Consider the following 10,494-nt stretch of genomic DNA (forward strand, 5'->3'; position numbering starts at 1 on the left):
CAGGCAATCAAGGAGCGCAAACAAGTCAAACGGCAACTAGAACAGTGCTAACTACCAGGATCACTATTATGTCAAAACAATATTCATATCTACGAGGAGACCTCCACAGCAAACAATTAGGATGGAAATCTAATAGTAGAAGTATACTAATTAATACTAAAAATATCAATTTGTCAAGGAAATGTTGTTACTTATGTTTTTCCAGCCTTCCGTTGCAACAATCATTAAAGGATAGGTGGGCAGCCCGCTCATAGCGACCATTGCAAGAATAGGTCTTTGTTGTTACAGATTGCATATGGAATAATTACGGAGTTGAATGAGAATCAAGATTGCATATAAAGTATCTCGGCGTTTATAGACGTGCTTTTTGGCGTATCTGATTCAGGACATCCTTCAAGCGCGTTGTAGATCTACCTCCACGTTCTCCCGAACTCTCAAAAAGCTGGGAGTCTTGCTCAACCTTCTGGTGGAACTTTAAGAATTCTTCTGCCGTCGATAAGACTAGGTTAAGGCCTTCGCCACGAATTGACTCCCTGATTTGATTCAATGCTTCCTCGTTGAGACACAAAGTAACCAAGACAATCGAGAGGTACCCAATAACAACATTGTAATGTACTTCGGACACAGAGCGCGCCTTATCTAGATTAGCTCAATTTCTCCTCCTTTCCAGAGTGTTGTACTCTTACCTGGTCAACAAATGCAAGCCCCGCGGAGAAATGCTGGAGAAGTAACTGAAGTAGTGACGTAGAATCAGACGCTGGATTAAGAAAAGCAGCTCGTGAGAGCTCGCTTTGCTCCGACAAGTTTATGAGCACACCCAAAGCTAAGATAGGGGCATTGAAAGGTCCATCTTCATCCACATTGCAATCCATGGATGTGCCAGACAATCCAGTAGTGGCAAGTTCGACAAAGTCCGAGACCATGTCAGGAGTAGCAAACTCTTCGCAGAGCGAAGGCGCATTATTTGTAAGGTTGAGAATAACCCTGGCATATAACATCTGAATCTGCTTATTCCGATCAAACTGACAATATGGCAGAAATTTACCATGATTCTCGAAAAGCAGCCGGGAAAAGTTGCGATAAGACGACGTTGATGTTCCCGGTAACATCGAGTGAGATTCCAGAATCAAAAATGACATCCTTGTTAACTCATAACTCTCAAGACTCGCTATGGAGGCGGCATTGTCACGCTGTGTTATCAGCAACTCGACAATTTGTTCCGTCAGCGTCGCGGGTAAAGGCTTAATGTCGTCACCCTTTTCAAGGAAGGTAGAAAGGCAGAACTGGATGCACGAAAGGGTCACCAAGCAGGGAGAAAGCCTCGGCGATGGGGACCCACTAAAAAACACGGATGAAATCTGAGGTAAGGTCTTTTTGAAAGATCTTTGCACAGTTTTGGACAGGCCGGTGATTCCCTCAGTTGCCATATTTGTGATGTCGTCGGTCATAGTGAGGAGCTTGTGAGACATTCGCAGGATTATGGTCCAAAAAGACCTCAGACTTGTGTGAGAGAAAAGGCCATTCGAGCATATTAGTCTAAATGCACATAAAGCCATGGACGTAATGAGAACGTCTTGGTCATCCGCTATGCACTTGACAAGCCGTTCATTGAAACCATATTCTGAGAAACGACGCACGAAGGCATGCTCGAGAAGTTTTGTGCATAGCTGTGCGAAGCTACTACATTTCCCTGAGAGAGAGTTATATGGATCCTCAATGTCTTCAAATATCACCTCAACTGACTCCCGAAACCGAGCGTTATCTCCAGCCTGTCTAAGCTCATGTATGCTACGCACAGGTCTGGATTCAATCTCTTCGTCGTCACTAACCAAATTCTGGTTACCATCATTGTTTGTGATGTGTCCCAGATCTGCATCACCAGGATCTGGAGAGGGTACCGAGGTGTCCCGCTGTTCAAGAGCTGTCAAGCTCAGAGTATTACCCAAGAAAGAGCGTTGGCGTGCATAAGTGATCCTAGAGCCCCGTAATCTGGATAGCATCGGAGTTTCTGCTTTGATAGCCTTTTCAGAGTTATGATCTGCTACTTCATCTGGATGTTCACTCTGATTTGCGCGAGGGATGTCGGTTTCTTGCGAAGGCCGGGAGTTGTCTGAATGTATATTTTCAGCTACAACTGAGTCAAAATCACTCGAGCTAGTCTCCGTGGACGGTACTGATATACCTAGCATATCAACCAGTCTCTTCCGAGCAGAGACAGTTCTCCTGTCATGCCCAGCTTCCGCCGAAGTCTGGCTGGGAGTGTTACTGTCTGAGATGGGTTGTTGTTCTTCGATGTGAAGCCGTCGTGATACAGATGTAGCTGAAGTGTAAGGGTAATCTGATCCTCTGCGTTCAATATCGGATTCATTCTGAGAACTGGAACCTCCTTCAATATCATTGAATTTGTACACAGCATCAGCCGCACAATCATATATAGGCTCGTGGATGTTTGAGGCTGGGTCATCGCTATTGTGTACGTCACTCTGGTCAAGGGCTGGCCGTGACTGCTCCGGATGCATATACCTCCTCTTTTTTCGACTGCGCTCGGATTGAATCGGGCCTCTATTCGAAGGGGTATAAGGCTGTTGGGCTAAATGACGGCCTGCAGATCCACTGCGTTTGTCAAACAGTGTCGGGGGTCCAGTTGTAACTTTAGGCGTTTGCGATCGAGTGCCAGGGGATGCTTCCGCTGATGAACGGCTTGACTTCCCCAAAGCTCTTCTGGCCGTATCTTTCTGGGGCATTTAGGATAAGTTATGCCAATCAACTGCGCATGAGTCTATTATCTCCCAACCGTAGCGGGGTGCGAGGCGCCAGATCTTCTTGTAGTGTTAAAAGAATGTAGAGGACTTTGTTTTAGAGGCAGGTGTGAGATCGCGTTGGAACGTACCATATCTTGGGCAGCCTAATAGTTGACTAGACTACAACATCGCACTACGTACTATCTCGTACTGGTACTACTCCGTACAAAGCAAGCTTCCGGGGTTGGCTTGACCCACCTTGTTAGTTGGTCCTCCGTAATTCATTGAGAATACCTTACTAATATCCGCTAATTCTCTCGATCACGGGACTGGCTCAACAGCTTCCAAAAGGTCAAAACTTTTGAAATATGTGCTCAATGCAAGTGTGCAATACTCCACATCAATTGCGTCTCTTGTTATAGAGTCAGAAGTTGCAGGAATGCCGTCTGCCGCAGTTCTATGTATTATCAACAAGGTTAAACAATAGGCGACGATTAATTCCTTAGCTGCTTCGACTCTGAGCATTCCTATTGCTAGTTATCAGACACAATCCAAAATTAAGTATACTGCAATGGAGTTACCCATGTCAGAGGCTAGAGAGGGCGAACTTCAACGATTATGTCATATCGGCGGAAGGGTTATGTATTAGCCTCTTGTTATGGATGTATTTTTGCATGGTTATAGGCGTTCTCCTACCTTGTTGGTAAAGGAAGCTTTATAGTCAAGGCTAACTGGTTTAGTGTGGGAAATGGCACTTATAACATCCTGTACACGGAGAATAGGAAGTACTATCACCTAAGAGCAAAGTGCATGACCTGGAAGGAAAAAGGACTTGTGTCAAACTTTCGCTCTTGATAGATATGCAATCCGTTGACGAACTTTAGGCTTTGCTTGCAAATTAAACCTTTTCATTTTCCTTGACGATCAATTGCCAGTACCAGATTTTAGCTACCCAGTATACAGCTACGTCGCAGAATCTGCCGGACTAATTATGACAAATACACTCGGATGCTTATTTAGGAACTTATCAATTGGGGTTTATTTTCACAAGGCGAAGTGATCCACAAGACACATGCATGAAAGAACATTCATGAGCAATCCAGTCATTGGCTTCGAAAGGTGGCCGGGGAACAGCACTGTTCACGAGTCGGTACCCTGTAATGAGGGGAGAGGGTATTATTATTACCAATTATTTCCCGATGTATCAACTTAGGCAGAGACCCAGGGAAATACTGGCCCTAAACTTGAAAGGCGTTTGTTGAATGCTAGCCTGGGTCTTCTCTGCAGGAGATTGTTGACGGTTCTAGATTGATTGCATGTCGTTGAACCCACTCCTACGAATAGTTTACCGCACTACTCCGTACTACCCGTGATACTGTATTACGCAGTCGACTACGGAGCACTCCGTACAGAATAGTCATTGTAATAGCCAACTACTCAAGTAGTCCCACTAACCGTCCCAATGAGGAAAATGTTCAACCCTCGCATATTAATTCCTTAGCTTTAAATGCCTGCATTACTTCCTACACTTCAACTCAACCCCACTACCTTTGTAACGGTTTACAGTTCGCTGCAGATATCCTTCATTTCTTGTTTCTTCACCTCTTAGTCGTACTTTGCATCCGTGGAAGAAGGAGGGGGAAAGCTACCATAGCCAAGACGAACGAGATGTCAGAAGCCACTCCCTCCCCCGCACAAGGCGTTGGCCCCATCTACAGACCCGATGGCGAAAAGCCCACAGCGACAGTATCAAAGGACATATTTTACGAGAATGTCCACGTTTTACCTCAGTCCCCTCAGCTGATCGCTCTTTTGACGTAAGATGAAGGCCGAGTCAAATCATACAGGTTAACACTAGTCAGTATCATATGCTGACACCATTCGTAGCATGATCAGAGATAGAAGGACTAGCCGTGCCGATTTCATCTTCTACTCGAACAGGATCATACGCCTCCTTGTAGAGGAGGGGCTCAATCACCTGCCAGTGGTTGAACAATCGGTCACGACACCTGTAGGTCGCGTCTATCTCGGAGTGCGGTTCGAAGGGAAAATATGTGGTGTTTCCATCATGAGAGCAGGAGAGGCAATGGAGCAGGGTTTGAGAGATTGTTGTCGTTCTGTGCGAATTGGGAAAATCCTTATACAGAGGGACGAGGAAACCTGCAAGCCAAAACTGTTCTATGAAAAGCTCCCTGGCGACATCGCAAATCGATGGGTTCTTCTTCTTGATCCTATGTTTGCAACAGGCAAGTTCGTCGAACCAACGCACTAAACGAACTAACATCAACTAGGGGGCTCGGCAACACTCGCTGTTGAGGTCTTGAAAGCAAAGGGGGTCCCTGAGGACCGCATTCTGTTTCTTAACCTTATCGCAAGCCCTTCAGGTGTTGCAGATTTCGCAGAACGCTTTCCCAAACTCAGGGTAGTGACTGCTTTCATAGATCAAGGCCTAGATGACAAAAAGTGGGTATCTCACGTTATTAAAAAGAAAAAGATAAAATGATTACATGTACATTGCTGACCAAGGCCATTCTAGATACATAATACCAGGGCTTGGTGACTTCGGCGACCGCTATTACACGCTGTAGCCATTCCAACGAAAATTGTGGCTTCAGAAACCACTATGGCATACAGACATATGTATGAATAAAGTACACGTTTACAGCTTAACGATGTCGCAGCTGGTTTTCATTCACAGTTTTAGGGTATAGTATCTTCCACTGAGGATCGTGCCGCAAGTTCAATGTTACTTCATTTGGTACGCTGCAGGATCCTCTAAGTCCAGGGTCAGTATTCATCGGCATATGTATCGTTCCGATCCGCTTCCTCAAACCCAACATCTCGACCGCTGGGAGAGGTAGCAAAATCATTCGAACGTCGGACACGAGGATCACTATCCTCGTACTTGGTAGCAGTATCCTTGGCAACCGCGTCACAGGCATCCACCCAATCCGAGTATACATCAACAGCAGCGGAGAGATCTATGTATATATCATGAGCAAATGCCACTCACTTAGGAGAAATCATAAACATGAACGCACAGTTTATGCCCGTCTGAAATCGCTGGCCACAGACTTTGCAGGACAAATTTCCTAGGCCAAGTTTCTTGTCTAGTTTTACGACGATGGAGTTCTCGTGATTGCAGAAAAGGCAGGCAAATGTCGTAGGCAACGGTTCTCTCTAGTTGAGTATTAGCGACGGTAACCCTGAAGAATCAGAAGGTGGTCACCTTTCTGGGTTGCTGTGGTTGCCTGCTGGACTTCTTCCGCTTACCCTAGATTCAAGGAAAGCTTAGAGAAAGGTACATTGGCGCTGTGTAGAGTGGCATACCATGCTTCAAAGTTTCTGGGTGACGCGACCGGCAATTATAGCTGACTTTTGATACTGCAGGAAATTTGAAGCCCTTGGATTGACAGCCCAATAGCCGGTGTGAGATCAGCAGAGCAATGCACGAAACTGCTGCAAACTCGGCCGCGTATTTATGTTGTGAAGACACAAGTCTAGTGGAATAAGGCAGTGCGAGCAAGTGACCGGACCGATTTCATCTGAATGTGCTTCTGAATGCTTCAGTGGAAGACTAGGGATCTCCGGGGGAGTTAGACAGGTATAGCCTAATAGTCCACTACATGCACTCCCGGAGACTCCAAGAACACTATTTGGTGGCATAAAGTGATGGAAATGCAACCAGTTGGTTGACTGGCGGTAGATTAGTCATCGGATACATTAGTAACTTTTATAAGTAATTAGTTAGCCCGAATCGCTATTCCGACTATGATATCTCAGCGATTATAAAAGTTAGCAGTCTATATATTTTTCAACGGGTCTATTAAATAGTAATATATGTACCACAACATCATTAGGAATTCCTATCAGTTATTGCCATATAATAGGGACTTTATAGGCTAATTTAACCATAGTATTTACTGCAATATAGAACAAGCGAAACGAAACGAATAATAGAAATATCAACAACATCACTTCTTATGGTTTATATTTGTTTTATGTGATTACACAGATCTCTGCTAGTTGAGGTACCGTGATCTGAAAAAGGCTTTCGTATGGCACGACATGGTGTACTCCGTACCGTACGTTACAGAAGTATGGATAGCTACTGTGTAGCTGGGTAAATGTGTCATGTTGACGAGCAATTGACAACAATTGGAGGCTGCCAGTGAATTAGCTACCATATATACCCAAAGGCTGTATAACCATAAGGCCGTAGTGAACATCAATATGGTGCATTCCAAGTTGTAGCAAATGTGTATATGGGCCAGAGGGAAAAAAAAAAAAAAAAAAAAAGGAGAGAGCCCATGGAGTTTGCGGATTGCTTGTCCAGAGTAATGATGTTATTAGACAGCGTAAGGTTAGAAGTGTACTTTACTCAACCACTTGACTCAAGCATAGACACCTGGGCATTTGCGGAAACAAACCCATGGCAGTATGACTATATAAAGCGACGAGCAGGCACTTGTAATCTATGGCAAGATAGATACCCGCAACTCGGAGGTAGATAAAATCATGTGATGTAAAATTTTTGACCAATCATTTTGCATTTTGGGGGGCTTAGTGGAGGCGCAAATATTATGTAACTGGATAGGGCCGACGCCTCGCTTAGCCGACTTTTCTGTGGGATTTCGATTTCTACATTCATCCCGCGATCGAGCAGCAAGCAGCAAGCAGCGACAATCGATTCGACTCACCTCCACCAGAGCGTGTGGTGTGATATCCTAGTCTGTCTTCAAGCCGCGCAAGATAGACACGAGTCGCAAATATGGCCGTTGGAAAGTACGTGAATGCCCTACTCTGTTATGATTTATGTTGCAGCAATTCGATTGTAGTAGTCTCTTACTGATTTTATGGCAGGAACAAGCGCTTGTCGAAGGGCAAGAAGGGTGTTAAGAAGAGAACTGTCGACCCTTTCACCCGGAAAGACGAGTACTCTGTGAAGGTAAGTGTGCAACTTGAGGGTGTGTGGATTTTGCTGACAGGAATAGGCTCCCTCGACCTTCCAGACCAGAGAGTATGGCATCGCCCCTTCCCCCCAAATTTCGTCGTCGGGACTTTCAGATATTCTTTCGCCTCGTTATAATCATTTTTTTGTCGCATTCCCCATGTGCAAACCAGTCACTGACCAGTTCTTGTTGAAGTGTTGGAAAGACTCTGGTGAACCGTACCAGTGGTCTGAAGAACGCGAACGATTCCCTGAAGGGCCGTATCTTCGAAGTCTCCCTTGCCGACTTGCAGAACGACGAGGACCATGCCTTCCGTAAGGTCAAGCTCCGCGTGGACGAAATCCAGGGAAAGAACTGCCTGACCAACTTCCACGGTCTGGATTTCACGACCGACAAGCTGCGATCCCTTGTGCGCAAGTGGCAGTCGCTGATTGAAGCCAACGTCACTGTGAAGACGACCGATGACTATCTTCTCCGTCTGTTCGCCATCGCCTTCACGAAGAGACGCCCCAACCAAATCAAGAAGACTACATATGCTCGCTCGTCCCAAATCCGCGCTATTCGCAAGAAGATGACCGAGATCATGCAGCGCGAGGCCGCTAGCTGCTCTCTCGCTCAGCTTACTACCAAGTTGATCCCCGAAGTCATCGGTCGTGAGATTGAGAAGGCTACCCAGGGAATTTACCCCCTGCAGAACGTTCGTCCCCCTCGGCCCTCGTATTCTATCAAATGATTGCGATCCATCTAATACTCCGTTAGGTCCACATTCGCAAGGTCAAGCTTCTTAAGTCCCCCAAGTTCGACCTCGGTGCCCTCCTTAACTTGCACGGCGAGTCTACAACCGATGATAAGGGACACAAGGTTGAGAGAGAGTTCAAGGAACAGGTTCTTGAGAGCGTGTAAGCTTTAGCTATCCGCTGGTCATGGATTCTGGTTGCTCTGCCGTCTTGGGTTCACGGTGCCACTGCTCCAAGTATGATAAGTTTATGTCAAAAGTAGTGTCATTAGCCAACAAATGACAGTATATGCAAGTTCTTCACAACGCCTTTGAGCTTTTAACTAGGCCTCGTCGTTGGGACGGTTACATATTATTCTTGCGTGAAGCAGAAGGGTAGATATCTTATATGGTTTGTTCAATAGCTGGCTGATAGTTATCCCTCCTGGTCGTTGACAAATTGTAGGTAACGTGAAATCAAGATACATGTGGTTAGCGGCTTCTTCTCGCTGTAGGACTTGTGCGTTCACTATAGGATAACCTTGTACTTATCATATTATAGGCCCCACCTCTGCCTTTTCGTAGAGCGTATTACATGTATATCACACGAGCGTTGGTGCAGAGCATGTGAAAGGTCGGCCCAGGCTTGGAGAAAATGAAGCTGTGCAGTAAGGTGTTAGCACTCCGATGTCATACAGTTATCGCTATTTAACGCAGCTTATATACCTGGGGCTTTTCCCACTGCCAAGAGGCACTGTAGAATCGACCTCCCACCGGCCACATTCCTCAGCCCTTCATTTCGGGGCTTTGTATGAACCTCGAGAACCACTTTTAGATGTAAAGTCGACTGTAGGTGCGCTTGCTGGAGGTCTCCTACCTCCGCCCCCTCCCCTAGATTGTCTCGCAACAGACTGAGTTACTGGGCCACACTGGCTCAGACGCACACATATTATCGGCTTGGCCTTGGAGGCCTTCAAGCCTCGCGGTGATAACCACGGACAACCCTAAGGGCCGTGACTTTACATTATCTCTTGATACGCTCGAGGTCTCTCTGATGTGATCGTACCCTTACTTTGTCATTTGTATCTCCCTTCCGAATAGCAATTCGCCTAGCAAGCATTACCTGACCCTAGTATATTTCAACCTTGCTAATTGATATGAGAAGGGAAAAAAAAAAAAAAAAAACACATGCCTTTTGCAGTTTCTTACTATGTTGAATTGACTAAGGTATTGTATTAGTGTACTTGTTCAATGGCCACAATACTACTTATCCCAATAAAAATAATATCTTGTTCTTAGTTGTTTAGTTGTTCACTGTGGTTTCAGATCAGCGGATAGAGAACCCGGCTTTGTTAACCCAATCATACTGTTTTCAGCTCACCTTTGTGGGAGCCTGGGAACATCTAAAACATAAACTGTTGAAGAAGTTCATACATTTATTAAAACTTTTGGAAAGACCAAGGAAAATTATCTATACAAAAGATGTCCAAGATTCTCGGGATATCCCAAACTGTGATAGAATAGCTTGTTTATAATAATTAAATTTATCAGAATGAAATATTAAGATTATTACTCAAGTTATAAGATCATTGATAGCTACTATAGCCTCTTTTAATAGATATAAGGTAATGAATATTATTAATTAATTATTAAGTTCTCAAAAATTATAAAAGTAATCATATATGATAGAATAACCTACCCATCGGGAGTAAAGTCATTATAATGATATATTATAATGATTATAGAAGTCATAAGATTATTAATAATAATTCTACAGTTTTTTTATTATTTATAAAATATTAATCTTCTTATCTAGACTACTGATCCTTCAAGAATCAGTTTATTTTATAAATATAGATTATCTTTATTATTATTATATAAATCTATAGCTGATTTCTTATCTAGTTAACAGACTTTCTATTTTAATAAATAGCTTCTATTATATTCTAATCCTTTACTATTTGACTAACTAAGAAAGATACTATTTATTAATAATAATAAAAAATAAAAGTATCCAGTAATTAAATTAATCCAGAACTGCTATAAAATACTATTTCTATTATTTAAAAAAATTTAATAATTAAAA

General features: G+C 44.0%; 4 protein-coding genes across 4 annotated transcripts; 3 read left to right on the forward strand and 1 right to left on the reverse strand.

Annotated features, from left to right (window-relative positions):
- Positions 1 to 64: 64 nt before the first annotated feature.
- On the forward strand, positions 65 to 273 carry BDQ94DRAFT_140672 (uncharacterized protein). The gene has a single exon (XM_026765669.1). The coding sequence runs from the start codon at positions 69 to 71 to the stop codon at positions 252 to 254; it is 186 nt and encodes a 61-aa protein (XP_026628348.1). The 5' UTR covers positions 65 to 68; the 3' UTR covers positions 255 to 273.
- BDQ94DRAFT_140674 (WAPL family protein) lies at positions 274 to 2,898 on the reverse strand. Its single transcript, XM_026765670.1, has 3 exons — positions 2,183 to 2,898; positions 687 to 2,110; positions 274 to 634 (listed from the first exon to the last, which is right to left on the reverse strand). The coding sequence occupies exons 1-3, from the start codon at positions 2,742 to 2,744 to the stop codon at positions 353 to 355; spliced, it is 2,268 nt and encodes a 755-aa protein (XP_026628349.1). The 5' UTR covers positions 2,745 to 2,898; the 3' UTR covers positions 274 to 352.
- An 862-nt stretch (positions 2,899 to 3,760) lies between these two features.
- On the forward strand, positions 3,761 to 5,368 carry BDQ94DRAFT_12944 (uracil phosphoribosyltransferase). Its single transcript, XM_026763934.1, has 4 exons — positions 3,761 to 4,558; positions 4,629 to 4,987; positions 5,033 to 5,204; positions 5,278 to 5,368. Exons 1-4 carry the CDS (start codon positions 4,410 to 4,412, stop codon positions 5,327 to 5,329), a joined length of 732 nt encoding a protein of 243 aa, XP_026628350.1. The 5' UTR covers positions 3,761 to 4,409; the 3' UTR covers positions 5,330 to 5,368.
- Positions 5,369 to 7,403: 2,035 nt separating this feature from the next.
- Positions 7,404 to 9,139, forward strand: rps1 (40S ribosomal protein eS1). Its single transcript, XM_026765671.1, has 6 exons — positions 7,404 to 7,526; positions 7,605 to 7,689; positions 7,736 to 7,761; positions 7,889 to 8,390; positions 8,453 to 8,666; positions 8,716 to 9,139. The coding sequence occupies exons 1-5, from the start codon at positions 7,513 to 7,515 to the stop codon at positions 8,594 to 8,596; spliced, it is 771 nt and encodes a 256-aa protein (XP_026628351.1). The 5' UTR covers positions 7,404 to 7,512; the 3' UTR covers positions 8,597 to 8,666; positions 8,716 to 9,139.
- The last annotated feature ends 1,355 nt before the right edge of the window (positions 9,140 to 10,494 follow it).

This window comes from Aspergillus welwitschiae, assembly GCF_003344945.1.
Source record: "Aspergillus welwitschiae strain CBS 139.54b unplaced genomic scaffold BDQ94scaffold_10, whole genome shotgun sequence".
In the NCBI taxonomy this organism is placed as follows: Eukaryota; Fungi; Ascomycota; class Eurotiomycetes; order Eurotiales; family Aspergillaceae; genus Aspergillus; species Aspergillus welwitschiae.

Bases quoted from the DNA above. Each gene is read 5' to 3' on its own strand.
- BDQ94DRAFT_140672 (XM_026765669.1), top strand. From the start codon at position 69: ATGTCAAAACAATATTCATATCTACGAGGAGACCTCCACAGCAAACAA.
- BDQ94DRAFT_140674 (XM_026765670.1), bottom strand. From the start codon at position 2,744: ATGCCCCAGAAAGATACGGCCAGAAGAGCTTTGGGGAAGTCAAGCCGT. The intron at 2,111-2,182 runs GTATATCAGTAC...ATATACATTCAG, and splicing joins GAGACTGGTTGATATGCTAG to ACAACTCCCGGCCTTCGCAA. The intron at 635-686 runs GTAAGAGTACAA...AATCTAGATAAG, and splicing joins GGCTTGCATTTGTTGACCAG to GCGCGCTCTGTGTCCGAAGT.
- BDQ94DRAFT_12944 (XM_026763934.1), top strand. From the start codon at position 4,410: ATGTCAGAAGCCACTCCCTCCCCCGCACAAGGCGTTGGCCCCATCTAC. The intron at 4,559-4,628 runs GTAAGATGAAGG...CACCATTCGTAG, and splicing joins CAGCTGATCGCTCTTTTGAC to CATGATCAGAGATAGAAGGA. The intron at 4,988-5,032 runs GCAAGTTCGTCG...AACATCAACTAG, and splicing joins TGATCCTATGTTTGCAACAG to GGGGCTCGGCAACACTCGCT.
- rps1 (XM_026765671.1), top strand. The intron at 7,762-7,888 runs GTATGGCATCGC...TTCTTGTTGAAG, and splicing joins TCGACCTTCCAGACCAGAGA to TGTTGGAAAGACTCTGGTGA. The intron at 8,391-8,452 runs GTTCGTCCCCCT...ATACTCCGTTAG, and splicing joins GAATTTACCCCCTGCAGAAC to GTCCACATTCGCAAGGTCAA.